Genomic DNA, 27,771 nt, shown 5'->3' on the forward strand with positions numbered 1-27,771 from the left:
CCCATCACCCCCTTGGCACCCGCACAGACGTCCCCGGCACCCCCTTGCACCCACAGAGACGTCCTGGCACCCTCTTGTACCCACACACGTGTCCCCATCACCCCCTTGGCACCCACACAGACGTCCCCGGCACCTTTGCAGACCCCCCCGTCAGCCCCACTTGCACCCACGTCAGACGTCCCCACCACCCGTCGCACCTGCACGGACCTCCCTGTCTGTCCCCCCCCGCCCCCACGCAGTGTCCCTGTCTGTCCCCCCCCTGCACCCTCGCAATGTCCCCCTCCCCCCGCGCCCTTGCAGATGCTGCTGTGCCCAGGGGCTCCGAGCCTGCTGGAGGGGGGGGGGCTCCTCGAGTGGGGGCCACGCTGGCACACACTTGCCCCACGGGTGCGCGAGGGGCCAGGGTCTCCCTGGGGGACCCCCCTGAGCACCGGCCCCTCTGCGGGGGGCCCCTCGGGCCACTGTGGGGCCACCCCAATAAAGGCAGGCACGGAGCCCGGCTGGCTGGTGTGTGCGCCGGGGGGGGGGATGGGGGGGGGACGCTGCGTGCACGCAGGCCGGGGTGGGCGTGCGGGAGCACCCACGCGCACGGGTGCATGCACCTGCCCATGGGTGGGGGGGCGCAGGGGGGCTCCCCCCCACCGCAGCTGCACCCGCACCCCCGAGCCAGCACTGCAGACCCAGGCCGGCCCCCCCCAGAGGCGGCCGGGGCACCCGGGTGGGTCCCCAAGGGCAGCAGTGGGGCAGAGCGGGGGGGGGGGCTCCCGTGCCCCCAGCAGCGGCCCCTCCGAAACGCAGGGGGCGAAGCGGCCACAAGAGCCCCCCTGCCCCAGCACCGCCCCCTCAGCCAGGGCGCCCTGCTCTGCTGCGTCCCCCCCATAGCCCCTCCCCGCCACTGGGCCCTGGCTGCCCCAGCCCAGCCCCACACCTCCACGGCCCCTGCTCCCCAGTGCCCTGCACCCCCCGCGCGCCCCCCCCCCCCGTCCCCTGCTCCCCAGTGCCTCCCTGGCCCCACCTCCCCCGGCTGCATCCCCACATCCCCTGCCCCCCAGCCCCCGTGCCCCGCACCCCTCCCCCTCCCCGGCCCCTCCCCCCACCCACCCCACCCCAGCCCCCAGCCCATCCGCCGCCCATCAAGGCCCCTTCGCCCCGGCGGCGGCGGAGGAGCCGCGGTGGCGGCCGCGGCCCTTTGCACAACAAAGGCGGCGGCGGCGGCGGCCCCGGGCGGGGGGCGCGGGGGGGCCGGCCGGGCCCTGCCCCCTCGGGACCCCCACGGGCACCCGCCCCTCTGCACCGGGACCCCCACGGGCACCTGCCCCCCACCTGCCCCAGGACCCCCACAGGCATTGCCCCCTATCTGCTCCAGGACCCATATGGGCATCTGCTCCCCACCTGCCCCACAACCCCCGGGACCCCCAAGGGCACCTGCCCCCCTGCCCCAGGACCTCCATGGGCATCTGCCCCCCACCTGCCCCAGGACCCCCATGGGCACCCTCCCCCAGCTGCCCCGGGACCCCCACGGGCATCTGACCCCCACCTGCCCCACGACCCCCACAGGCACCCACCCCCAGCTGCCCCGGGACCCCTATGGGCACCTGTCCCCCCTGCCCTGGGACCCCCACGGGCATCTGCTCCCCCCCTGCCCCGGGACTCCCACGGGCATCTGACCCCCACCTGCCCCACGACCCCCACAGGCACCCACCCCCAGCTGCCCTGGGACCCCTATGGGCACCTGTCCCCCTGCCCTGGGACCCCCATGGGCATCTGCCCCCCACCTGCCCCGGGACCCCCGGGACCCCCACGGGTACCTGCCCCCAGCTGCCCCGGGCCCCCATGGGCATCTAACCCTCTGCCCTGGGACCCCCGGGACCCCCACGGGCACCTGCTCCCCCTGCCCCGGGACCCCCAGGACCCCCATGGGCATCTGCCCCCCACCTGCCCGAGACCCCCCATGTTTCCCCGGGGGCTCTGCCCCCCACCTGCCCGCCCCGGCCGAGCCCGGCGGCTGGGCCGGGCCCGTCCCCGCCTGCCCCGGGGGGGTGCTCGGCCCCTGATAAAGCCCCGGCCCGACCCGGCGCCACCGTGTCGGAGCCCTGCTGAGCCGGGCCGGGCCGGGCCGAGCCGAGCCGAGCCGAGCCGAGCCGAGCCGAGCCGAGCCGAGCCAAGCCAGGCCGGTCGGAGCAGAACCGAGTCGAGCCGAACCGGGCCGAGCCGAACCGAACTGGGCCGGGCCGGGGGGTGCCAAGCGGGGCAGAGCCGAACCGAGCCGGGCCGGGCGCCCATGGCGGAGCCGCGGGCGGGCAGGAAGCGCTACCGGCGCCACCCGAAGCCGCCCTACTCGTACCTGGCGCTCATCGCGCTCGTCATCCGCGCCGCCCCCGGCCGCCGCCTCAAGCTCGCCCAGGTACCGGCCCCCCCGGCGCCCCGGGACCCCCCAGGGATCCGCCGGGACCCCCCGGCCCCGGCGCGCCGGGCAGCGCTGCGCGCCCCGTCGGGGCTGCGCTCAGCCGCGGTGCGGGACGGCGGGGGACGGGGAGCCCCGGGGCGCGGGACTGGGAGCACTGGGCTGCGCTGGAAGCCCCGGGGTGCGGGACTGGGAGCACTGGGCTGCGCTGGAAGCCCCGGGGCGCGGGACTGGGAGCACTGGGCTGCGCTGGAAGTCCCGGAGTCTGGGACCGGGGGGCGCTGGGCTGTGCTGGAAGCCCCGGGGTGCAGGACTGGGAGCACTAGGCTGCACTGGGAGCCGCGGAGTGTGGGATTGGGGGGCGCTGGGCTGCGCCGGGCACCCCGGGGAGCGGGACTGGGAGCCCTGGGCTGCGCCGGGAGCCCCGGGGCGCGGGACTGGGAGCACTGGGCTGCGCTGGAAGTCCCGGAGTCTGGGACCGGGGGGCGCTGGGCTGTGCTGGAAGCCCCGGGGTGCAGGACTGGGAGCACTAGGCTGCACTGGGAGCCGCGGAGTGTGGGATTGGGGGGCGCTGGGCTGCGCCGGGCACCCCGGGGAGCGGGACTGGGAGCACTGGGCTGCGCCGGGAGCCCCGGGTTGTGGGACTTGGAGCACTGAGCTGTGCTGGAAGCCCCGGGGTGCGGGACTGGGAGCACTGGGCTGTACTGGAAGCCCCGGGGTGCGGGACTGGGGGACACTGGGCTGCACCAGGAGCCCCGGGTTGTGGGACTGGGAGCACTGGGCTGTGCTGGAAGCCCCGGGGCGCCCCGGGGCACAGCGGCAGCCCCCGGCTGACCCCGCCGCCCCCGCAGATCATCCAGGAGATCAGCAGCCTCTTCCCCTTCTTCTCGGAGGGCTACCAGGGCTGGAAGGACTCCATCCGCCACAACCTCTCCTCCAACGCCTGCTTCGCCAAGGTGGGCGCTGCGGGGCTGCTCCTGGGGCGGGGGGCGGGGGGCGCAGGGGGTCCCATGGCGGGGGGCACAGGGCGCTGGGGTCCCATTCTGGGTTGGGGTCCTGTTCCCAGGATGCGGGAGGCTGGGGGTCCTGCTCTGGGCTGGGGTCCCGTTCCTGGGGGGCTGGAGGTCCTGCTCCGGGTGGGGGTCCATTCCCAGGGCAGAGGGGTGGGCAAGGGTCCCACTCCAGGTCGAGGTCCCATTCCCAGGGTGTGGGGAGGCCTGGGGTCCCGTGGCAGGGGACAGAGGGGCTGGGGTTCCACTCCGGGTCGGGGTCCCATTCCCGGGGGTCCCGCTCCGGCGGTGCCGTGTGGGGGGGGCCGCGCCCCCCCCGCGCCGTTGCCACCGCCAGCCTGTGCCCAGGTGCTGAAGGACCCGGCCAAGCCCAAGGCCAAGGGCAACTACTGGACGGTGGACGTGAGCCGCATCCCGCCGGACGCCCTCAAGCTGCAGAACACGGCCGTGGCGCGGCAGGAGGCGGCCGCCTTCGCCCGCGACCTGGCGCCCTTCGTGCTGCAGGGCCGCCGCTACCCCCGCGGCCCCCGGCCCGCCCCCCCGGGGGGGCCCCCGGCGCCCCCCCGCCCCGGCGCCCCGCTGCAGCCCCTTCTCCATCGAGCGCCTGCTGCAGACGCTGCCGCCGGCCGCTGCCCCGCACCGGGCGCTGAGCGCGGCCCCCCCGGCGTGGGGGGAGGCGCCGACCCCCCCCGGGCTGGCCATGGCCCTGGTGCCCCCCTGCTTCACCCTCGGCCCCCTGCCCTGCTGCGCCTGCCTTGCCCCCCCCGACCCCGGCGGGGCCCCCCGGCCGCTCTGGCCCCCCAAGGAGCTCGGTGAGCCCTGGGCGCTGCCCCCCCTCCACGGCACTTCCCTGGGCCCCTGGGGCTGCTGAGGGAACCAGCCCCCATGGGGCCAGTGCAATAGGGGGGGCCACCGGGGTGCCCCCCAGGTGGCCACCGTGTGCCCCCTGCCCCCGAGCCAGGCACCACTGAGAGGGTGGCGCGTCCTGGGGACGGGCTCCCCCCCCCCGGATGCTGCGTCCCCCAGGACTGGGCCCACGGGGGGGGGAATCTGCACCCTGGGGACAGGTACTGTGGTGGGGGGGTGCCCCATCCCACCCACACGCGGGCTCCAGGTGGGAAGCCGCATCCCGGGATGGGGACCGGGAGTGGGATGTCCCATCCCGGGATGGGGACTATGCCGTGCTCTGGGGATGGGGGCCCCAGGTGGGACGTCATGTCCCAGGGACGGGGACCCCGGGGGGAGGCCACATCCCAGGACGGGGACCCGGGGGGAGGCCACGTGCCACCCACACCCCGCAAACAGGGATGCCACATCCCGCCGGGGACGGGGCCCGCGGTGCGGCACGCGCTCAGCAGCTACCAATAAAGGCGTGGCGAGAAGGAGCTGTGGTGGGTGCTCAGCACCTGACGGGACCACATGGCGCAGGTGTGCAAGTGGCATGGGTGTGCAAAGGCACATGGGAGTGCGAGAAGCATGTATGTTCAAGGGGGGCACAGAGTGCAAAAGGTGCATGGGTGTGCAAAGAGCATGTATGTTCAAGAGGGTCACAGGACACACAAAGGGGCTTGGAGTGTGCAAGGGGCATGTGTGCAAGGGCCGTATATGTTCAAGGGGGTCACATAGTGTGCAAGGGGCATCAGTGTGCAAAGGAGTGTGGGGTGTGAAAGGACAAGGGAGTGCGAGAGGAATGGGTGTGCGAGCGGGCACATGTGCACAAGGGGGCATGGGCGGGCGAGCGGGATATGGGGTGTGCAAGGGAGCGGGGGGGCGCAGGGTGTGCCAGGGGGGACGCGCGTGCAAACCGGGCACAGGGGCGGGGGCATCCTGGGGTGGCTCCCCGCGGCACACCAGGGGTGGTGGCACCCTCGGGTGTCCCTGGGCACCCCCAGGATGTGCCCAGAGGGTCCCCAGGCCTCCCAGAATGCCTCTGCGTGGCCCTAGGGTGCTCCCGGGATTTTCTGTGGGTGCAGTACTGGGTGCGTGGCCCCCGGGGACACGCGTGGGCGCAGCGCCGGGCACGCGTGGGCAGTACCAGGCTCACGGGGACACTCGTGGACGCAGCGCCGGACACGCGCGGGCAGTGCCAGGCGCGCGGGCAGCGCCGGGCGCGCGGCCCCCGGCGACACGCGTGGGCGCAGCGCCGGGCTCCGTTGGTCACTCGCTCCCGCCGCGGTGCCGCCCCGCGCCGCCAGGGGGCGATGCCTCCCAATCGCGGCACCGGGCGCTCTAGGCCCCGGAATCTCCATGGTTTCGACCCTTCCGCCGCCGCCTCTCTAGCCCGCCACTCTGTTGCTTCTGCCCTGCCGCCGGGGCCGGGGCCGGGGCGGGGTAGGGAGAGGGGCGGAACGGGAACGGGGGGAAACTGGGACCAGCCTCTCGGCGGGTCTGTACCGAGTATACCGGGGCGGGACGCCGGTACCGGGTGCCTGGGGGGTCCGTTCCGGGGAGGGGCATCGATACCGGGTGCCCCGGGGGGTCCGTACCGGAGATACCGGGGGGCGCCCGTACCGGGTGACTGGGGGGTCCGTACCGGGGATACCGAGGGGGCGCCGGTGCCGGGTGCCCCGGAGGGTCCGTACCGGCGATACCGGGAGACGCTGGTACCGGGTGCCCGGGGGGCAGTACCGGAGAGGCGCCGGTGCCGGGGGGACGCCGGGTGCCCGGGGGGGCAGTACCGGGGGGGGCGCCGGTGCCGGTGCCCGGGGGGCCGTGCCGGCTGTAGGAGGGCACGAGCAATAAAAGGAGAGCGGAGCAGCGGCGGGCGGTGACGCGGGCTGGCAGGCGGGCGACAGGCCCGGGGCCGGGGGGGCTCCCCGCCCTGCCGCCGTCCCGCCAGCGAGCCCGGTGCCTCCCAGCCCGCGCCCGGCGGGCCCCCGGCCCCGGCCGCCGTTCCCAGGGTTCCCGCAGGCAGCCCGTGCCCGGGAACGGCCTTCGCTCGTGGGGGGCCGCCGGGGCGCACGGCGATGGGTGGCTGGGGGGGGCGCTGGGAGGCCCGGGGGGGGAGGGGGGGGCTGGGGGCGCACCGGGGGCCCGGGGCGCGGGAGGGGGCGCGGGGCGGAGGCGGGGCCCGGCTGGGGGCGTGGCTCCCCACAGGCTCCGCCCCCTCACGTGAGCTCCCGCGCCCATTGGCCTCACCTCCATTATGTCGCGCGGCCGGCCCCGCCCCCGCTCCAGGCCCCGCCCCCTCATTGGGGAGGGGTCAGCGGGGCTCGGGGGGGGTGGAGGGAAGCGTCCAGTTTTCACTTAAAACCCCCGAAGGGGGCGGGGTCGGCGCCGCTCGCCCTCCTATTGGCCGGCGCCGGCCGGGTCCCGCCCCCCGCGCGCCGCGATTGGCCACGGCGCTGACGGCACGGAGGGTGGGGGGGGTCGGGCCGGCCAAGATGGCGGCGGCGGCGGCCGTGGCGGGGTGAGGCGGCGGCGGCGGCGGCGATGTCCGGGGCGGAGGAGCGCGAGGCCGGCGGCGGCGGCGGCGGCGGGGGCCCGGCCGCCTCCTCCTCCTCCTCCTCGGCGGCGCCCGCCTCCTCGGCGTCCCCCGGCGGGCTGGGCGAGGCGGGCGGCGCCGAGGAGCCCGGCGCGCTGCTCGGCGGGGCCCGGCAGCACGGCGAGGCGGGCGGCGACCCCGACGCGCCGCCCAAGAAGCGGCTGCGGGCGGCCGGGGCCGGCCCGGGCGGGCCCGAGGGCGCCGCGGGCAGCGTGAAGCTGGAGGAGCGGCTCTACTCCGTGCTGTGCTGCACCGTGTGCCTCGACCTGCCCAAGGCCTCGGTCTACCAGGTACCGGCCCGACCCCCCCCCCCCGCCCCCCGGGGCTCCCCCCGCCTCACCGGCCGCTTCCCGACCCGCCTCCCCCCCCCACACACACACACAGTGGGGCCTCTCACCGGCCGCCCCCCGCCTCGGGGCTTCCCCCTAGCTCAGCGGCTGCCCGAGGCTGCCCCTCTTCCCCCCACAGTTAAAATATTCCCTCCCCCCGCTGGTCACCGATCCTCTTCCTCTCCCTGGGAGCTTTCCCCCAGCTTTGGCAACAGTCCGTGACACCTTTTCCACCTGAGCGCCTCCCCCTGCCCTGGTCACTGTTCCCCCCCTCCCCGGGCTTTCACCCTGGTCACTAGATACCTCCTTACCCCCCCCCCCCCAGTCTTTTGGCTCCCTGCCCCACTCGCCATAACGCTTCCCCCTCACGCACACCCTGGTGACACCTGGCAGCCGGCTGGGATGGACTGAGTTGCCCCCCTTCCCCCCCCCCCCCAGCACTTGCTCTGCTGAAGGGGGGGGGACTCTCCCTCTGGGCTTCCCTTTCCCCCACGGGGAGTTTGAGGTGCATTCCCCTGCCCCCCATCTTGGGGATCTCCCCCATGCCCCCCCCCCCACTGGGGATTTGAGGTGCATTCCCCTGCCCCCCATCTTGGGGATCTCCCCCATGCCCCCTCCCCATTGGGGATTTGAGGTGCATTCCCCTGCCCCCCATCTTGGGGATCTCCCCCATGCCCCCCCCATTGGGGATTTCAGGTGCATTCCTCTGCCCCTCATCTTGGGGATCTCCTCCATGCCCCCCCCCCCCCATTGGGGATTTCAGGTGCCTCCCCCTGCCCCCCATCTTGCGGCTCCCTCCCGTAGTGCCTCCTCCATTGGGGGTTTAAGGCGCATCCCCCTGCCCCCCTTTTGGGGCTCTCTCACATGGCCTCAACTACCCCTCCCCCCATTGAGGGTTTCAGGTATATACCCCTGCACCCCACCTCAGGGCTTTCCCACATGACCCCCCCCCTCCCCACAGGGGGTTTTAGGTGCGTCCCCCTGCCCTCCACCTCGGGCCTCTGCCCTGTGACCCCCTCCAGTTGGGGGTTTCGAGTCCGTCCCCCTGCCCCCATCTCGGGGCTCTCCCCCATGCCCCCCCTCCCCCAACTGGGGATTTCAGGTGTGTCCCCCTGCCCCTCATCTCTGGGTATCGAGCCCCCCTAGCCATTTGCCTCATCCTGAGTGACACCCCCTGCCCTGCTTTCAGATTCCCCCCCCCAGACACCCCCTGCAGCTTTTGTATGGCCTCAGAGGCTGCCAGAGGGCCCCCCCGGCTGGGCAGCTCTGACTCCCCTCCTCCTCCTCCTCTCTGCTGGGCCCCGGCCAGCTGCTCCCCAGGGCAGGCCATCCCCGTCAGCAAGCCCCCCTTCCTTGGCCGCTGGGGCTGCGGGGACGTGCGCCTGGGTCCGGCTCCTTCCAGTTCCCGGGGCTGCGGTCCCTCGAGGCGCGCACGGACCGGAGGGGAGGGAGCCCTTTTCCGTGCCAGGCGGCTCCTGGGAGGGCCTTCGTCCGAGCCCGCTGCCCGGGCTGAGCCGCCCCCCTCCGCGGGGTCCCGGTGCTCCGACCCCCCTCGCTAGCTCTGCACGCTTCCCTCTTCCGAGAGCTCCGCGGAGCGGAGACGCTGCCGGGAAAGGAGCCGGCTGGCATCGCCTCTCCCTCCCCTCGCCTGAGTCTCGGGCCGCGGCAGGGCTCGTGTGGCGGGCTGATCCGGGAGGAGCGACGTGGGAGCGCTGCTCTCCCAGGCCAAACCTGTTTTACTCCATCCTGAGTTTGTTTCCCCGCTGAGCGGGGTTGTGTGATGGTGGATGGCGGTGACTTTGGGCTCGCTGCCAGCTGCGACTTCCTACACTGAGATGCAGCTAAGGCCGAGGGTTTTATCGGAGCAGAGTGGCTGGAGGTGCCAGAAGCTCCCGGCCTGTTATATAAACGTTGTGTGCAGACACGTTTGTTTCTGTTGACGGGATTCAAATCTGCGCTTAATTTTGGCACCTCTCCCCGGAGCGGCGGTACCGCTGCTCTCCGGCCGCCCGGTTCCCCTCGTGGCTGGGCAGCGGCGGCAGCGCGGCGCGGTTCGGCAGGTGCCGCCGGCCTTGCCAGCATCCATTTTGCGCGACGCTGCCCCGCCGGCGCTGCCAGGGCTCTGCCGAGCGCTGCCTCCCGCCTGCGGTCGTCAGAGGATCACCGAGACGAGTGCTCGGCCCTCTCCGTCGGAGCGGAGCCGGGCGGAAAGACGAGGCGGCTCCTGCCCGTGCGGCGCTCGGGCCGGACCGCTCGGCTCCGCAGGGGAGAAGGAGAAGAGAGGCCGTCGGGGCCTTGCACTTAATTCCCACAGCTGTGAACGCAAAGGGGGGACGTGAACTAGGCGAAGGAGAACGAGCTCGAAAGCCCCGATGGCGGGAGTATGTGACTCGAATTAGCCACGAGCCCAAATGCAAAGGTCATTGCCTTGGTGATGTTACACTTTGCTGATCAGATACTAATAATACCCGCCCGGCCACTGATGTGACAGTAGCGTAAGATGGCAGAGCTGCGCTGTCGCGAGGCAGGAAAGGGAGCTTGCGCCTGGGCTCGCTTCGCGTGGGGCTGGGTCGTTCACGTGAAGTTTTACAGGCTCCGGTGAGATGGCTCCGCGCTTCTCGAGCCCTCAGGGGCGAAGGGAGACGGGGAGGTTGGTCAGCCGCCCGAAAGCAGGCGGCGGCGAGGAGGGGACGGGCTTTGCCCTGAAGAGCTTCCTATGAAAGCAGATCCCCTACCTGGGGCGGTGAGATGTTGTGGGGAGGGATCAGAGGGGCCCTCCCGCCTCTCCCCCGCCTTAGCCTGGCACTCAGCAATTCCCCTCCGTAGCGTAAATCTGTAATTCAGCTTTTTTTTTCTTCCTGACAGAGAACAGGAGAAGGGAGAGGGCAACTTCTGCCCCCTAAGCTGGGGGTCACTGGCAGGATAGGACAACGGCCACCTCCTGGTGACACGAGGAGGGTTGTGAGATCCCTGCTGCTTTTTGTAAGCCAAGCACTGTGATTTTGGGGGGCAAGGCTGGTTTGAACCAGTCTGCAACTCTGCTGTAGCTATGGAATTCCCCTGGCAGAGTCGATTAAGAGCGTTAAAATGTTACCGGAGACAAAATAGCTGTGCCTGGCGAGAGCGCCCCGTGGACGCGAGCCCGCGGAGCGCAGCGTCTTTGCTCGCAGGCCTGCTCGGGGCCTGCTGAAGCCAGCTTTGTGCCCCCGCCGAGGGCACCTAACGAACCTGATCAGATGCACGGCTTTTATCCGGGATGGCAGAGAGGTTGTTCCAGGGGTGCCTCGGCTTTTTTGCCTGTCCTCAGTAGAGATTAGGATTTGGTCTGAGCGGGAGAGTCCTTGTGGCCGACGGGCTCCCCGAGGCCTCGGGCAGCTGGATTTGCTTCTAGCTCCGCACCCGCTGCTGCCGTATTTCAGCTTCTCGCCCGTGAACCGGCGGGAGAGTAACGAATGCTAAACGTAACGGCAACTGCTGCTGAGGGCTTTGGGGAGCCATATGTGCCCAGGAATCCGCGGGCCGCTTCTGCGGCAGATGTCTAACCCCGTGTCTTCGTGGGCTGCCGTGGCTGCTCAAAGGAGCCGCTGACAGGCGGCTCCTCGCGGGCTCCTCTCCCTTCCGCGCGAACGAGGAAGGGCGCTCGAAGCCAGGCGAGTCCTGCCTGTGCCGCGAGCTCGCCCCGCGCCCCGGGGGCAGCGGCTCTTGCCCCGTGTTGACTGTCTGCAGCCAGGCCGGCGAGGGCCTCGGGGAGCGTGCGCGGGGAGCCTCAGCAAGTGGAACCGTAGCTAGCTCGTTTGCGTCCGAACCGCGCTCCGCTTTGCTGGCCTGCCTCGTTGAGGGGCGAGGCGTTGGCCTGGCCTGGCCCGCCTTCGGGGGAGAAAGGCGAACGATCTCTGTGCTTGGGCCGGCAGGGCCGGGAGTTCCCGCAGGACGGCAGCGCGACGTGGTGCCGTGCTGTAGCCTAGGTGTCCCCGAGATCTGGCGGCGCAGAGGGCGGGGAGCTGCTACGTGCCAGACCTGCCCGGGGGCCGCCGTGATGGCGCGCACGGGACTCTTTGCGATAGCTACCTGTAAACACGGTTGGTTTTCACTGATGTTTTTGTATCCTATCTAAGTAAAACGAGTACTCAGCAAAGCCCAAGGGTGGAGCGCGCTCCTACAAGGACGGTCCAGCTCCTTCGAGGACTGCCCAGGTACTGGGCGACCGTTTCGTCGGACAGCAAGGAGGAGTTTTCCGAGTGCTGCGATGGCCGGTACTTTCCTCCGTCGTGCCCGTGGGGTGACGTGCCAGGAGGCTGAAATGGCACCGCTGCCAGCTTCCGCGGGCCACCACAGCGCTCCGCAGCCGGCCGGAGCGTAAACGCAGGCTGGTCCCGCCCCGGGGGCTCCGCTTACCGCCCCGGTGACGTGGCCACGCGGCGAGGCCGGAGCCGCCGGGCCGGCACAGGGAGGGACGCGCGAGGCGGCGTCCGTAATTGCGGGGAGAGGCAGAGCCAGCGCACGAGGGTCTCCGTCGTGCCTGCTGCCTGTGGCGCCCGCCTGGAGTTTCTAGCGGCTCGGTTACGGCTCTCCTTGGTAGGTCGCCGGCTGTCAGATGGGTTTCTCAAGGCCTGAAATGAAAGACTCCAATAAACGGCTGAAAGGCGGCCAAGGCGGTCTTGAGCAGCTGTAATTACACACGTGTGCCTCCGAGGAAATGTAGCCGCGGTGTTTGCGGGAGCGCTGAGCTGGCGCTCGGCTGCCAAGCGGCTCCGGCTCGCCGGTGCGCCAGTATTTTTAGCGCGGCAGCAGAAAGGCCCGCGGGCCGGGTCCCCCCGCGCCGCTCTCGCTACGGCGGTGCTGGCGCGCTGGAAGCGGCGCCCTGCCGCCTCTCTGCCCTCCCTGCTGCCGCCGGGCTCTGGAGGGAGGTGTTAACAGGGCGCCTGCGTCCTCCTGGAAACTTCAGCAGCTCCTTAATGATCGCGGTCTGGGCTTGAGCTGCTGTGAGCAGGGTCCAGATTATTGCGGATCGCTCGGGAATATTCCCAGGCAAAACCTTAGTGCTGTTCTGACGAGGTAACGCGGCGCGGCAGCGTGCTCGTCTGCGGAAATGACCGTCTGCGGCAATTCAAACCTTCGGTCTTGTAGGTTAATTTAAATGCATCCGGCTTGATACCGCGGGCTGCCTTTTGCATAGAGGGGTGAGCTCATAAGTCTCGGGAATTTGCAAGAGGAAATTCTTGTACCGGTAGTAAGTTTACTGTAATATGTTAATGACTTTGATTGCTTCCAGACTTAAACGCCTGGCTGCGTGCTGCGCGTCGCTGTAACTGCTGAGGCAATTTGCCGCCCGTCGCCGCGGGCCGCTCCAAAGGCGAGAGCAGGAGAGACGTCTGCGGCGCCCGGCGCGGGCTCCGCTCGCTCCGGTGCGAGCTGCGTGCCAGCAGGTGGACTCAAGCAGGCATCCAGCCGTGTCCGGTACGGCAACCGCCTTCCCGCTCCGTGCTCGCTTTCCTTGGCAAGCTTAGCTGCAGCTGGAGGCTCGCAAGCTCCCCTGCCACCCTTTCCCAACTCACTTCAAGCCTGTGAGGCCTGGTGCAGCAGGGGTTACGGCTGGGGGAAGCTGGTAGCTCTCCAGAGTGCTTGGGCTGCCCAGACCTCTGTTTAGCACCTCTGTTCAGCGGGATCTGGCTGGAACGTCTCGCAGCTGTGCTGGCTGGGTGACCGTGCCAGCAGAAAGCTTGGCTTTGCTGCTGGAAACCCCAGCACCTGCGGGAGGGCGCTGCTCCGCTTACTCCGTGGAAACTCTAGTACCCGCGCTAATGCCGGAGGCCAGAAATACAGCCACGAAGGTTCACAGCGGCAGAAGGGTTGGCGGGACCTCTGGAAATCAGCAGTGCAACCCCTCTACACAGCTTTCGAATATCTCTGGGGATGGAGACTCCACAACCACTCTGGGCAACCTGGTAGCACCGGAGGTCAGGCTCAGCGGACTCATCCACTCGTGGCGTCCCAGCCTGGGGTCTTGTCCGTAGGAGGACCTGGAGGCCCGGCACAGCCCTCCACAGTGTGGTCGTGAGTCATTCGGTAGAGCCTGCGTTCGCACGTGCGCCGTGGTTGACTTCAGCTTCTGTAAGAGCCATAACTTTTAATGACGGGGTGTGTTTTGGGGGAGTCTTTGCTCCCGCTTTGCATGTCGCTCTCCGGCGTTTAGTCTCGAGTGGGTTCCGATCCGGCATAAACAACCACCCCAAAGAGGGCCGAGCCGCAAGTGCTTCGCTGGAGTTTCCTGCTGGGGCATCGCAGCAGATGAGATTATCTGACTTATCAGCCTGCAGGCTGCTTTTCAGAATAGCTCATAAGAGGTTAATGAACGATAGATGATTCTGCCACATCTAGACACTACAGGTATTTTGGAGTCTAGACTCTGTCACTTAGTTTACTACAGAGGTGTAAGGTGAGGACAGTTTAAGGATTGCTCGTTTCCAAGGAGGAGCGGGGGTGAGGGGTTTTCCAGAGAGCGGTTTGGAGGAAGGATGGCTCCTGTGTTTCCTGGAAGGCAGTGATGTCTGCTGGAACGGGCTCTTCCTCTCTTTCACACGGGTTTTGGGGCAGGTCTCGCGTTCTGCGTTCTCTCTGCTGTGCTCCTGCGCAGCAGGAAGAAAATCCACAACCTTTTGGAACTGGAACAATTAATTTCTTTTGCAAGCAGATAAGTCGCTAATCTCTGTGGCAGGGTCAGGCCTTTCCCATCTCTGCTGCTGTGGTGAAGATTAAGCTTTTCTGTAAGTGCTCAAGGGGAGGCTTTTAACGAGGTCCTGCTTGTCCGGCCGCCGTGTGTCTCGCTGGGGCTCGCGGGCTCCTCGGAGCAGCCCCGAGCGGCTGCAGGCCCGGCGCCGGCTTGGGTGGCCACGTGTCGCCGAGGAGCCTTCGCGTCGCCCCCGTCCGTGTGGGACGTGGGTTCGGCAGCGTCCTGGGCGCTGGAGGCACCTGGGGGAAGGTGGCTGGGCTGGGGGCAGCGGGCCGGGGGCCACGGGCCGGCCCCGCGGCTGCCGGCACCTTCGGTTTCGGTGCCCTGTGCTGCCTCCGTGTCGCAGGCTGGAAGGAGAGCGCCTGCTGTGCTCCGCAGGCACCTCGCCGCGATACAGCTATCCACGGGCTCTGCTCGGGGAACTGCCCTGTTCTTATTAGTCTCCTGCCCAGCTGATGTCTTGCCGTCAGCAGCTGTGGGGCCTGTCCTGAGGGTGACGAGCCAAATCCACGTCCTGTTCCGAGTGTGCCTTAGGCACCTGTGTTTGTGCACAAAATATTCCAACCTAGAAGTGTTTTTTTTTTAAAAAAAAAAGCTCGTCACATGGCAGCTCCTGCTGCTTTCAGCCTCTTCAGAAGCTAGTCTGAACTTGTGGGTTCCAGCTGGCAATCCTGCGCGGTCGCTGGGAGACGCTTAGGAAACCTCCTTGTGTAGTCTGCGTTCGAGGCTGCTGTCCCGCCTGCTGCAGGCAGTGCCTGCGTGCTTCCTTCCTGCGCAGCTGGGACGAGGTCCTCCCGTCCCGCTGGGCTCGACGGAGGCCTTCCCCTCTTGCAAGCTGATGAGCGCTTCTGGAGTGCTGCAGTCCTGCAAAGGCCAGGAGGTAGAGCTGAACCCGGCAAGCGACTCCGAGCTGTGGAAGAACCTCGCTGGAAGCGGGCCGTGCTCTTTGTGTTGGGGCCGCTCCTCGGGCGTCCCCAGAGGTCTGCTCCCCGCGGCCCTGTGCTGTATTCACCGCTTTCTCACTCTTTGGGGATGCTAATAATAGCAGAGTGTTCCTTGAAATAGTCCCTGCTGGGACCAGGGCTGATCTCCTGGCAGCACCCGGCCCGGATGTTGTAAGGCTGGTGACAATCTTCTGCAGCACTGGTGAGTTTAGTGGCTTTTTTTAATGGTGTAACTAAATTGTGCTTCCGTTCTGAATTTGGTACCTGGCTCACGTTGCAGCTCGTTCTGCTGGGTAGACAAGTGCGCTGCCAGATCTGTTACAAGTGCTATGCTTGCCCAGACCACCCCTTAGCCTTTTCTTGTGAGAAAATGAGCTCCTGGAGTCTGTCACTGTCAGGAGATGCTTTCCCTCCCTCTTTAAGAGATTTTTCTTAGTCCTCTCGAGTTACTCAGAGCCCTCCTAGGACTTGACGGCGCTGGCTGCAGCGCGTACCCCCGTGCAGACGGCAGAGGTGCAGGAGCCTCGTTACCCTGCAGCTCTTGGATCCAAAGGTTGTGTTGGCCCTCGTGTCCCAGCAGTGTACTGGGAGCTCGTGGCTGACTGTTCTACCAGGATCAGTGTGCTTTTTTTCCAGGCTCATTCCTTACTGCAAGAGTTGTCTGTGCCGTAAGACTGTGACTGCATCTTATCCCTTGATGTGTAATTTCATGCTCAGCTGCACACGGATATATTTGCACATACCCACTTGCTGTCAGCTTAGGTTGCCGTTTCCTTTTCTTCGTTCTTGCCGATGCTTTTCTCTCCCTTCTGCAAGTATTCCTGTTGTGCGAATTTTGTCTTGGTGTGACAGCAGCCTGTGAGGAGTCACTGCCGGGCAGCTGCTGAGGTGCACCTGCTCGGTCACCCTCCATTTACAGCTGTTCCGAGATTTTGGTAGCCAGTTTTCCTGCTTTATTGGGCAGTGTTGGCTTTTGTTGTGGTTTGTGCTTCCAGGTGCTGTGCCAGGATCAAGTCCCTTTCCAGAAGACTGTATTAGTGTCAGTTCTGCACATTCTTATGATCGATTTGGGAAGGCTAAAGAAAGGAAGGATGTATGGTCAATATTGCATTATATTTGTTTGGGAATGACGGGGATTTAGCAGTCTTGGAATAGTTAGTTTGCTGGATCCCAGGCTCTTGATACAATGCTCTAAATGCCAGTGGAGCCTCTCTGATCCCCTAACCTCTACTGCAGCTCCAATTTTGTGAGCAGAGGCTCTCTTCCTCTAGGGAGAACTGTCTGCATTGCTGGGGCTGCCGTTAGCTCAGAGAAGATACCTGGGTTGTGTAAAGCTTGGCTATAGGGCCAGGCGGACAGAAGCATAGGGCGTGAGATGGTCTGATGAAGGGAAGGGTCTGCGAGTGCCCTCAGGTTTGGACTCTGACCTCATCGGAGGCGTTAATCCAAAGATTTGGGATGTGCTACTGATGCATGGTGCCAAGAGGAGAACAAGAGTGCTCAGGAAGTCCTGGGCACTGCTGGTGCCCGGAGGAGCGGAAAGGAAGCACATCTGTTACGGAACAAGAGTCTGTGCCTGAAGATCCTTGACAGAAGACGTATGCTGACAGCTCATCAGCTGGAAACAGATAGCTCTGGCCAACAGCAGAACTGAACCTGCGCTGGGATCAGCAGTGGGAAAGAGCTGTGTGTAGACTGCGTGGGCAGGAGTTTTTTCCATTGGAGAAGGAGACGGCATGTGGGACCCTGCTTGCTCAGAAAAGCATGTGTGGAGTCTGCAAACAGCTTGCTATCTCTGGGGGTAAGAGACTGTGTCTAATACTGCCAGGTCCTTTCCAAAGTCAACTTGAAATGTCTCTTGCTGCTTGTCTTGTGACCAACAGCAGCCAGGAGAGACAGCAGGAGCTTTCAGTAAAAGCAGGTGCTTGTCTGGCTCATGCTGTAGCTGAGGGAAGAGGGATCTGCCCCCTCCTATAGCCCCTTCTGTGAAAGCAGCCAAGGAGAACGGGTGCTGTACTGAATGCCAGCAGTGGCTTTGCCCGTGCAGCAGGGTGGCTTGGCTTCTAGTAAAGCCTTATTTTGAAAGCCAAGGGTCTCTTCTTGCTCCACCAGTTACTGCCGGTGCAAAAAGTCCTTTCTCTGGAAACTGCCACTCTGCAGCAAGTTCTTGCATCTATGTCCAGTGAGAAACCAGTCCTTAGTTTTCTCCAAATAACTTCTCGTACTGGAGAATCTGTCATAACGGTAACGTCAGTTTACCCCGGTCCTTCCGTTGCGTTGTCCTGGAGATGCATTTCATGAAGCTCTTCAGGTTCAGCGCTTGCTTCTCCTTTGCTCCAAGCGTGGCTGTTGCACCTGAAGCAGGTCTGGCCGATGCCGCAGAGGAGGTGCTTGGCCATCGTGTGGTGCCAGTCAGGCTCTGTTGGTACCCTGTTCGCTGTGGTGTCTGCCGCTCCTTCACATCACGTGGAGGCACCGGACTATCGTGGCAGCTGTTGTCCTCGGCTTGGCCGCTGTGTCCAGTGTCCTCTGTAGGCCATGTGTTGTGTTCCACCTTCTCCATATAGGTCTAGGCTGCTGCCTCTTACCTCTTAGGTCACGGTCCATGTGAATTCCCTCTAGAAGAACCAGTTCTCTGCCTGCCTCTGCTTGCGGGGCAGAGACTAAAGTCTGACGCTCGCAGTCACCCCCCTCATCTGCTCCGTTCCTGTGTGCTGCTCTGAGGGCATCCGCGCTCGAGTCCTTCATTTCCCCACCGCTGTGCCAAGAGCTTGGAGCTGAGCGCTGGTGATGCGGATGGTGCCCGCAGCTGGCTCCGCTCGGTGCGTGCATAACCGTGGTGCTCGCCTCGAGCTGCCTCGGCCGCGCTCCTCGCTGCGTGCGCCCCGGAGCCCTCCGGCGAGGTGGGTCAGGGTTGCCCCAGACGTTGGGTCAGAGCAGCAGGTGCCGCTGGAAGAGCGTCTGCCCCGAGCCGTTTGCAGAAGTCTTGGCGGAATGGTGCAGCCCTGCTCTTGCCGGGGAGAGCTGGACGTGGTGTTCGGCTCCGGAGCCGTGAAACTCGGCGCGCTTCGCTGCTTGGCGCGCGAGCCGGGGCGGCGTGCAGCGGCGCTGTTTCTGTCGGCCCTCGCAGCTCCGCGGAGCAGCCCTCTGGGCCCGCTGCTCGGAGGCTCCCGAGGCTCTTGGGCCTTACCCGCGCAGAGTGTTTCTGGCTCCGGCCAGCTCAGCCCCAGAGGCACCTTGCCCTCCTGCCCCTGCTGCGTGGAGCACGGCTGAGCCCCTCGTTTAGCTTAACGCGCTGGCCTGTGAACGGGCACCGGCCTGGTTTTGCTGTGCACGGAGCTGTTGGGTTGGTGGCTCCGCAGGTGCTACGAGAGCAGCCGCGCTTCCCCCGCGGCAGAGGCGAGCAAGAGGGACGGAGCAAACGGGTGCCCGGGGAGGTTCTCCTTCCCGGCGATCGCCGTGCGGCTCCGGGACGCCCTGGCCCGGCCCGGGGGTCCCGGGCGCGCGCTGCGGCGGAGGCTGGGGGGTCTCTGGCTGGCCAAGGCGCTGCGGTCGCTGCGCAGCGAGCGTGTTTCTCCGTGCGCTCCCTCCCCTCCGGGCCCCCGTCTGCCCTGCCGTCTTGGCTGGTCCGTTTGCTTCCGCTGACAGCTGTTAGTTGGATTTTGCAGGAGGGAAGCGGTGCTGGAGCGGGGCGGCTCAGCGGCGCGGTTTCAGCAGCCCCGCTCCCTCCCGAGACGGGCGGCTTCGCGCCAGGCAGATGCGGAAGAGTTTATCCGCTCCTAGGTTTGTGCTAATCCTGAATAGCAGTGGCTGGTTTAACTGCAGTCTCTAAAAACTCTTTGCAATCTGTCGGCATTAACTCTTAGCTGTCCTGGTGTCCACGGGAATGTCGCGTTCTTTGGGATCTCTGAATTTGTAGGGCGGCAGGGGATGCGGCTTGCTTGCGCGTTGGGAGGGAGAGGGAAGTGTTTTCTGCTCTGAATTTTTCCCCGTTTCAGTTCCTTCCCTCCTTCCCGGCTGGAGGCAGCGCGGGAGCTCCTCTCCTCCGTGTGGAAGGTATGCCCGTTTCCCCGTGCGTCCCCTCTGCCTCGTCTCCGTTCTCGGCTCGTGGTCGGGGGCTCCTCGCTCGTTCTAGCCCTGTTTCTCTTCTCTGTGCTTCCAGCAGCTCTCGAGGAGGTGAGCAGTGAAGCATCAGACAGGGCCTCACTGTAGCTTTGCAAAGAGCACGACAGTTTGTCTGCCTTATCCTACTTGATGTCTGTATGTTAACATCCAGCCCTCTTCTCCTCTAACGCAGTCCGTGAGTTCCCCGTGTCCTGTTCCTGACTTGCTAGTTGCCCTCAATCCCGTGAAGTGGGAACTAGGAGAGCTTGCTTCTCCCTCCGCGTCCTTCGCATCAGGTCTCCTCTTCATCCAGCGCGCAGGAACTTTCTCACAGTCCTTCTTAAGGAACATCAGCGCTAATCCTCTGTTGTTTTGCCAGTAGCCTGGGGAGCTGCTCTAAGAGTTGTCACATGAGGAGATTGAAGCCAAGGGCTGGGAAGAGAAGTGGGCTTTTTACTTCCTCTCCCCTGTAAAACTCCGGAGAGGAGAGATGTTCTTGGGAGAGCCGACAGGCTGTTGATGGAGGAGCACGGAGAAGCCCTCCATCTGGCAGAGGGCTCGGGCGCACAAGCTGGTCTGTGACAGGTTGTTTCCTTCTCCCGCTGCGTCCCACCGCTTGTCTGCTGCGACCCGCTGAGCGGCGACGCTGTTGCTCTAGCGCGGTGGCTCGTTCGGTGCTGACCGGCTGGGCGCTGCCAAACGGCGTTTGCGACAGCCAAGTTCGCATACCTCCTCCTCCCGGGGAGCCTTCGCTCGGGTTTCGGTCCTCTGCCGCCCGCGGGTTCGCACGAGCCTCTTGGGCACGTGCCTGCCTTCGGCTGCTCGCCTGCCGCCAAGCACGGCTGGCTCTGGAGCGGCTCCCGGGGCTTCGCTGCGAGAGGGCGCGCAGCCACGTAAGCCTCTTCCGTAGGAAGCAAGGCTAGAGAGGGATTTATTTCCCTGATATTTTCAACGTAAGAGATGAGCGGAAAACTCTGGATTAGGATTTTATGCTAAAGCAGCAGAGAGGGCAGAACGCAGCTTGCGTTTCTAGGTCACCTGTAATCACGGCGTCAGCGCAGTAGAGCCCCTGGGTTGTGAGTCAGCGTCGGCGCGCGGGCGAGACGAGCCGCGTCCGGCCTGATGCAAGAGCAGGCGGGTGTTGGCCGAGGCCCGTGGCGGGAGGAGAGCGCTGCCCCGAGCCCGTGCGTGCCCGGGCCTGGCGCCACGGCCCGCTCCGGAGCGGGCCTGGCCGGCTGGCGCCGCGCTCCTCGCCGGCGCGGCTCTGCCCGCGTCCCCGCGCCCGCTGGAGGCGGCAGCGGCTTACGTGCCGCGGGACCGAGCGACGCGGCTTCCTCGCGAGAGCAGTGCCAGCGTATCTCTGTGATCAGTGGCTTGTTTTGCCTGCCCAGAATAGCGGCGCTGCTTTAGATGCTCGGCAGGAGCTTCGTGCCCTCGCGGGAGGCAGGGGATCGCAGCGCGGGGCCCGCGGGGCAGGAGGGGGCGCCCAGCGCCGGCGCCCTGGCCCGCCCGGGTCTCGCGCTGAGGCTGCCCCCTTCCCTGCAACGGCCTGGGGTGTCTTTGGCTCACCTCGTTGCTGCCGTGACCCCGGTTACTGAGCCGGGGGGAAGGGCTGAGTTTCCAAGGCAGAAAATGCCCCAGGGCAGCCGCTCCCCGCCGGCTGCGACTTGCAGACCCCCGAGCCCCGAGGAGAGGATCCCGCTCGGCTCTTCACCGGCTCTGCCGCCGCCGCCGTGGCGGGACTGGGGGCTCGGTCAGCCCCAAGACGCCGCTTGCCGGCGTGGTTTTGGAGGACGGGGCGCCCTTGTGAGGAGGGCCGATGCCGCGCCGGGAGCGCTGGCCGGCGGGAGGCAGCCCTCCGCTCTCGGGGTTTCGGGGGTCGCCACGCGGAGGCGGCTGGGAGGCCTGCGGGGGTTTCAAGCCGGCCTCGAGGAGAGCGGGGTAAAAGTGCTGCCGTGACTTTCTCTGGGGTTCGTGGCTTTAAGTCTAATGCTCTCCGTGCTTCAGCGAAGCTAAAGCCGCCGCTCCCGCGGGAGGGGATCCCGGGCACGGTGCTCGTGGCCCTCCCCGGCCCGGTGGTGCCCCCAAGCGCAGGCCTGGCGGGAGCGAAGCTCTCCCGGATTCCCGGCGTTGACTAGGGCCGGAGCACGCTTAGTGAGGAGCCCTGTTTAACAGGGTCTCGCTGCAGCCTCCTGCTGGCCTGGCTCTGTCCCACTCTCAGCTCTGGCCAAACGAAGAAAACTGCTTTAAGCTGTCCGTGTGCTGGAATAGATTTCTGATTGACCTGGTGCCCTTTCTGCATTTGCACAAAAACCCCCCACTGTTTTGCTCTGATCTCTCACATGAGTCAGCCCAGGCACCACCATACCATTTTTTTTTTAAAGCAAAAATAATGCATTTGTGAAAGTAAGACTCGGTTTCCGCCACATTAAAGCACAGAATGTAGCGCCTCCACGAGGGAGGAGTAGAGCAAACCTCTGCTGTGTTCGTTCATGCGAGATGTTTGAAGCTTTATTTCCCTTTCCTCTTCCGCAGTGTACCAATGGCCACTTGATGTGCGCTGGCTGTTTTATCCACCTCCTAGCAGACGCTCGGCTGAAGGAGGAACAGGCCACTTGCCCAAATTGCCGGTGTGAGATCAGTAAGAGCCTGTGCTGCCGAAACCTTGCCGTGGAAAAAGCAGTGAGCGAGCTGCCGTCAGAGTGCGGCTTCTGCATGCAGCAGTTCCCGCGTTCCCTTCTGGAGAGGCACCAGAAAGAGGAGTGCCAGGACAGGTAAAGAGCCTTGCTTCCCTCCGGCGGGGTGCCGAGCTCCCGGGGCCCTGCGTGCCTCGGCAGGGCCGAGCCGCCCGTGCCTTGAGCCGCCCCCGCCGCCTGGCCTGGCGTGGCTGTGCAGCGCTCCCGACCGGCTCCTCCGAGCGCCCGCGAGCCGCCGGGACGCGGGGCCTTGCCGCCGCGCGTCGGCGGAGCTGCTCGCGAGCCGCGCGTCTCCCGGGCCGGCTGAGGCCGTTCGCCGCGGCCGCCTGGTGCGTGACGGTCAACCCCGGCGCTCGGAGCGCGGCCCCGCGGGTTTCCCGGCATCCCCGGGCGGAGATGGGAAAAACAGGGAGGAGAATCCCGCCGCTTTGCGGGCGGCGTGGGGCCGCGCTGAGGAGGAGCCTGCCTGGCAGCCCCTCTGCTGCCCGCCGTGGGGAGGGCCCCCTCGCGGGGCCACCCTGGCCAGCGCGCGCCCCTTCCCGGCCCGGGGTGCCCTCCCGCACGGGCCCTCCGCTGTGGCCTTAGGGCTTGAAGGTGGGGCCTGCGCGCTCTCGTGCTTGGTCGGTGGCCTGCGGAAACCCATCGCGTCGTGCTCGGGCTGTCGCGTGGGAAATGCCCGGTGATGCTCCAGGTGCCGCTTCAACACTTTGGAATGGATCTCCTCGACTTCGGCGTTGCACTTCAGCTGTGTTGTTTTTTTCTTTAACTTCCCCATTTGCAAATGCAGTATCTGTACGTAACTTAACGCAGTACAAATTATTTCCTGCCCTGGTTTAATTCTGGGGCTGCTGCTGCCTCTGCAGTGAAGGGCCCCTCCTGCGAGGGGTCCCCCAGGAGGGTCGCAGAAGGGACTGTAGGTGCCCTGGCTCCCCCGGGGGAGTCCCCCGGCTGCACCTGGGTGAGGATGGCAACCCGCAGCAGGCTCCAGCGGCTTGGTTTTAGCCTCCATCGTGAGCGAACGTGCTGGATGCGCGTAGAGCCGCAGGGCTGAGGCCAGGAGCAGGCGCCCCAGCAGCCTGTGGGGTCCTCGTGGCCCGTCCTGGTGGGGTCCGTGGTGGTTCGCAGGGTGTCGCTTTACCAGTGCAGCACAGTGCCCAGACCCCACAAACGCTCACGCTTGTTTTCTGCCCGGCAGGGTGACCCAGTGCAAGTACAAGCGGATCGGGTGCCCGTGGCAGGGTCCGTACCACGAGCTGACGGTGCACGAGGCCGAGTGCACTCACCCGACAAAGACTGGCAATGAGTTGATGGAGATCTTGGACGAGATGGACCAAACCCGTAAAAAAGAAATGCAGCTGTATAACAGCATCTTCAGCCTGCTCAGCTTTGAGAAGATTGGCTACACAGGTAATGACTTGGCCAGGGCTTTGGACAGAAATGGCTTCCTCGGAATGTTTCTGGTGTTCCTTTTGGCACTGATGCTGTTTACATGCTGATGAAACCTGTTTTTCTTGTGTGATGTGCAGCGTAGAAGCGAAGAGCGGGGCTTTGCCGAGCGCACGGTAACAGCAGCGCGTCTGTTCCTTGGTGCTGCTGGGCCGCCTCTGCCCTCTCTTCCCGACGCTCGGGTTTAGCTCCCGTCTCCGCTCGCTCCCTGCCGACGGGCGGAGGGTTGCGTGCGATGGTCGGTGTCGGCTCGAGCGCGACAGATGCGGTTGTCCTGGCACCGGGTGGGGTTTGACGGCGGGCGGTGCCCGCGGGCTGCCGGCCCCCGGGCCGCTGGAGGCCTGGATCTGTCTCAAAGGTTCTGTGCTTGGGCTCTGGGCAGGAGCCGGCCTCAGTTCCCTCGGAGCCGCTTCCCTCTGAGCAGCGCTGATGGCGAGGGTGGAGGAGAGCCCCTTCCTAGCCGCAGGTAAGGCGCTGTGGTTGTGTCCCGCCGGACTGACGGACGAGAGCAGAGTAACGAGCGCTTAAAAACGGTGTTGCCTGTGACGTGTCTTTGCCTTGCCGCGAACGAAAAGGAAATTTGGCAGCACCGTGCTAACAGAGCCCGTGTCTGCTGTCTGATACGTCCTTCCGAGCGGAGCCCCGCGCGTTAATAACTTGACGTGCATCAGCTGAAGCGACGCGCGCTCCCTGCAGACCGGCCCTGGGCACTAGGCTCCTCGCGCTCCCTCTGCTGCCTCCTGTAGAGTCGAGCGCGCAGTGAGCTCCTTGCCAAGCTTAGTTTCCCTTCTGCTAGGGGATCTCCGTGCCTTTTTCTGTTCTGTTTTTGTTTGTCGAGCTCCTCTTCTGGAGGAGCGCTCGCAATTCTTCGTCTCTCCCTCCTAGTTGAGTACCCCCCTTCTTGGTTTTTCCGAGGGGTTACAAAACCCCTCTCCCACGCTGTGGAAAGCTGTCAAGGTCTGCCCGACACCGCTCTGGGTGCGCGTGTGTGCTGGGGCAGAGTGGGAATTGGCTAATAATCAGTGTGAAAAGCCACACTTAAGTTGCTAAAGCAGGTAAGCTTGCTGTTTTCTTGGTATATCAATGTGAAACCTGGCCTTGGATTGCTGTTTAAGATCTGTTTCTGCTTTAAACACCAGGCGGCAGATTACCTGGGAGGAAAACTGCTGCGAGGGTCTGGAGGGGGAAGGAGCTTCCCCTCACCCGTAGCGTTTTCCAGCTCTGCCAACCAAGCCGCGGGCGGTGTGAGATGCTCCCGGCCGCCCTGGAGGGAGCGGGGCGGCTGCGGTTGTGCTTTTGGCTCTGTCTGGCATCAGAGGCACGGATGACTTTGTCTCAAAGCGGAGGTCGAGTCTTTCACGGAAGTTACCCAGGCGGGTGTTTGTCACTCGGATGGCACTGGGGGCTCGGGTCGTGACCGCCGAGCGGGCTCGTAGGCTGGTTCGCTTGCTCCGGAGTCGGATTTTCCCAGCTCGGTCTGTGGACGCGGCGGGCGTGGAGGAGCGGAGCGGAGCGCCGCGGCCCGAGGCGCGCGCCCCTCGGCCGCGTGTGCCGGGGGCCGGAGCGGCCCAGGCCGAGCCCCGCTGGCGCGGCGGCGCTGAGCCGCGCTGGAGCGGGGCAGCCCGGGCCGAGGGCCCCCGGGGCCGGGGCAGGGCAGGCGCCGGGAGGCGAGGCGGGACGCCTCCGCGGCGATCCCCGTCGAGCCCGAGGCTCGCGGCTGGACTCGGCCCCTCCCGTAAGACGCGGTAGTGGCAGGGTGGTGCGCACCGAAGCTTTGCGATGCCCGCGTTGTGTAGCTTGAATAACCGATCGCCTCCTCTGTCCAGGTTTTGCCAGCCGTGCTCTCCTAACTCTCTTCTGGAAGCGCTGAAGAACGTGTAAATCTGTGTGAAATGCACCTAAAGGTTCATGGTACTTGTAGTTGCACTCTGAGATGCCACAGTTTGTACAGCAGAGACTTAAAGCGGTGAACAGTGTGTTTATTCAAAGGTACTAGATTTGGAAAACCCGTTGCACCCTGGACCCTCCTGGAAAGGGGTTTAATGGACTGACAGTGGACTGTGCCTTGAAAGGTTTGGCTTGTTCTTAAATTTGACGGTGCATTTGCAAAACTGAACTTGGAAACGTCTCTATCCAATGTATTGTTATTCGTCTTTATGTATCTAAACACAGGAGCCTCTGTACCTTTTTACTACCTCAAGGCCTGTATTTCCCATGCCCTGTTCTGATTTTTATTTATTTTTTTTTTTTTTTTTTTTTTTTGCACTGTGGTGACGCGTAACTGTGCCTTACTACCTTGTTCACGGATTTGTATGCATAATGCCAATAAACTGTGCGTTGTTATCTGAACCGTATCCTGTCTGTGTGTTCTCCTGCCCCCACGCTCTCCGGACCTCCCGCGGGCACGGCTGGCCCTGCGCGGCGGCGGCGCTTCCCGGACCGCCCGGTTCGTTGCACCTTGTAGCACCTCTTCTCCTCGCCGTGTAGCGTCCGTGAGGCGATGAAGCATTTCTGCAGCCGGTGGCAGGGCGCTGCCGTCTTAGTTTTCTTGATAGCGTGTTTTGTAACTAAATTCACGTAGCTCATCTGCATCTGCCAGACCTGCCGAGACAACCGACTAATTAGGTTTAATCGTATGCAGTCGCTAGCAGCCACGCACTGTGAGCTGATCTTCCTTTACCATTTTACTTTCAGCATCAAATTTGAAGTTATTCAGCGGAAGTTTTTACGCTAACGAGGCGTCTCCGTGGCTCGTGTCCCCCAGAAAGCCGCTGGGGGTGGAATTTGGCAGGAGCGAGGAGAGGACTAGGCGGCCGGGCGGCAGAGAGCCCGCGAGGGCCGAGACCGGTTGCGCAGCGGGGTTGGGAGTCCGCGACGGGCGGGCGAGGGGCCCTCGGCGCTCTGCGGAAGGGGCTGCTCCATCCTTCCCCGGACTGGTGGTCCGGGCCGGGGGGCAGCTGGTGTGCGCAAACGCTCGTGTTTTCTGCTGATGTGATTAACTGTGTTTGTATTTCTTTCCTCCCCGCCCCCTTTTCCCCCCCCCCCCTTCCCTCCTTTCCCTCCCGATCTCGAAACGCTTCACCTATAAAGTGTTGTTGTTTAAATGTTAAAGTGCCCCAGGTCCTCCCCGAGAAGCCCGGTTCCTCCCGACACTAACTGGCTTTGCGCGGCCGCCCCCATCCCTCCCTGCACCATCCCAAGGAAGCGCCGCGCCGCGGCGGCAGCCACAGGTAACCGGCGCCTGGCCGTGCCGCTGCCGCCCGCCCGCGCTGACTGCCTGCCTCTCTCCCCTCCCTCTTCTCGTGTTGCAGAGGTCCAGTTCCGGCCCTACCGAACGGACGACTTCATCACCCGGCTGTACTACGAGACGCCGCGGCTCACCGTGCTCAACCAGACCTGGGTGCTGAAGGCGCGGGTCAACGACTCGGAGCGCAACCCCAACCTGTCCTGCAAGCGCACCCTCTCCTTCCAGCTCATCCTCAAAAGCAAGATCAACTCCCCCATGGAGTGCTCCTTCCTGCTGCTCGAGGGGCCTTACGACGACGTCAAGATCAACCCCGTGATCTATCACTTTGTCTTTACCAATGAGAACAATGAGACGGATTACATGCCGCTCCCCATCATAGACTCCGTGGAATGTAACAAACTGCTGGCAGCCAAGAACATCAACTTGCGGCTTTTTATATTTCAGATACAGAAATAGGCAAGGCTGAGCTGCGCTGGGAGACACCGAGAAAGCACCACTGAACCATAGTTACCTCGTACGGCTGCCTGTGCCAGTTGTGATTTCACAGTAATTTGGTCATTTTAAAAAGGAAACAAAACAAACAAAAGTCTGCATGTGTATGCAACAAGCGTAAGCAGTCACAGCCTTCCTTTCCTTCGCCCTTTCCCCATCTTCCCCCCACCCGGCCGGGGCAGGCGAGACCCCTTCCCGCGGGAGGGCGGCCGGGGAGCCGCCGGCTCGGCCCTCCCGAGGCCTCGCGCGAGCAGGGAGGCGCCGGGTGCGGGCGCGAGGGCCCGGGCTGGCGGCCTCTTCTGCCCCCTCGCCGCCGGGGGTGCGAATTAATCTGCGTGGGGGGGGGGGGGTGAGGGCCCTGGTTCTGGGGAGGGGAGCGCGGAGGCGGCGCTGGGCTGCAGGGCTTGGGAGCGCTGGGTCCTTGCTTTCTGTACAGTGGGTCCTCTGTCTGTTTTACTATTAGAATAAAACAAATGGGGAATTTTCAATTTACTTTGTTTTTTCCCTTCAGCAGTCACTGCTGGGGCTGTCCAGGGGGGCTTGCGGGGTGACGGGAGGGTGGTCCAGAGCCCTAAACTCCCCATTTTTGGATCGTCCATCCAGGCCCGTTTCTCCCGCCGCCTCCCTTTCCCTCTCCGCCCCGGCTCGCATGCGGAAGAGGGGACGAGGGAGGCGGCGTGCGGCCACCCACGGTAATTCCTGGCGGCAGCAGTGTCGGGCTGGCTCCTCCGTCGCGGCAGCCGGCCCGGTGTCGTGCGCCGAGGGGCTCCCCCGGCCCGACGGAGGGACAGCCCCGAGGGCTCGCGGGTGAGATCCTGCCCCTGCCCCGTTCTGCTGAAACTCGCCTTTCTTGGGAAACTACGCAATTTCACAGTGCGACAAGGG

General features: G+C 65.3%; 1 protein-coding gene across 2 annotated transcripts; it reads left to right on the forward strand.

The window, feature by feature from the left end:
* The first annotated feature begins 5,771 nt into the window (after positions 1–5,771).
* Positions 5,772–27,378, forward strand: ZFTRAF1 (zinc finger TRAF-type containing 1). Of its 2 annotated transcripts, none has more exons than XM_062570725.1 (4): positions 5,772–5,800; positions 21,541–21,779; positions 22,897–23,108; positions 26,459–27,378. In XM_062570725.1, the coding sequence occupies exons 2-4, from the start codon at positions 21,559–21,561 to the stop codon at positions 26,848–26,850; spliced, it is 825 nt and encodes a 274-aa protein (XP_062426709.1). In that variant the 5' UTR covers positions 5,772–5,800; positions 21,541–21,558; the 3' UTR covers positions 26,851–27,378. The 2 variants fall into 2 exon arrangements, with proteins under 2 accessions (XP_062426709.1, XP_062426710.1); XM_062570726.1 differs by lacking the exon at positions 5,772–5,800 and adding an exon at positions 7,035–7,188.
* Positions 27,379–27,771: the final 393 nt, after the last annotated feature.

The sequence above is a fragment of the Rhea pennata genome, chromosome 2 (genome assembly GCF_028389875.1).
Source record: "Rhea pennata isolate bPtePen1 chromosome 2, bPtePen1.pri, whole genome shotgun sequence".
NCBI lineage: Eukaryota > Metazoa > Chordata > Aves > Rheiformes > Rheidae > Rhea > Rhea pennata.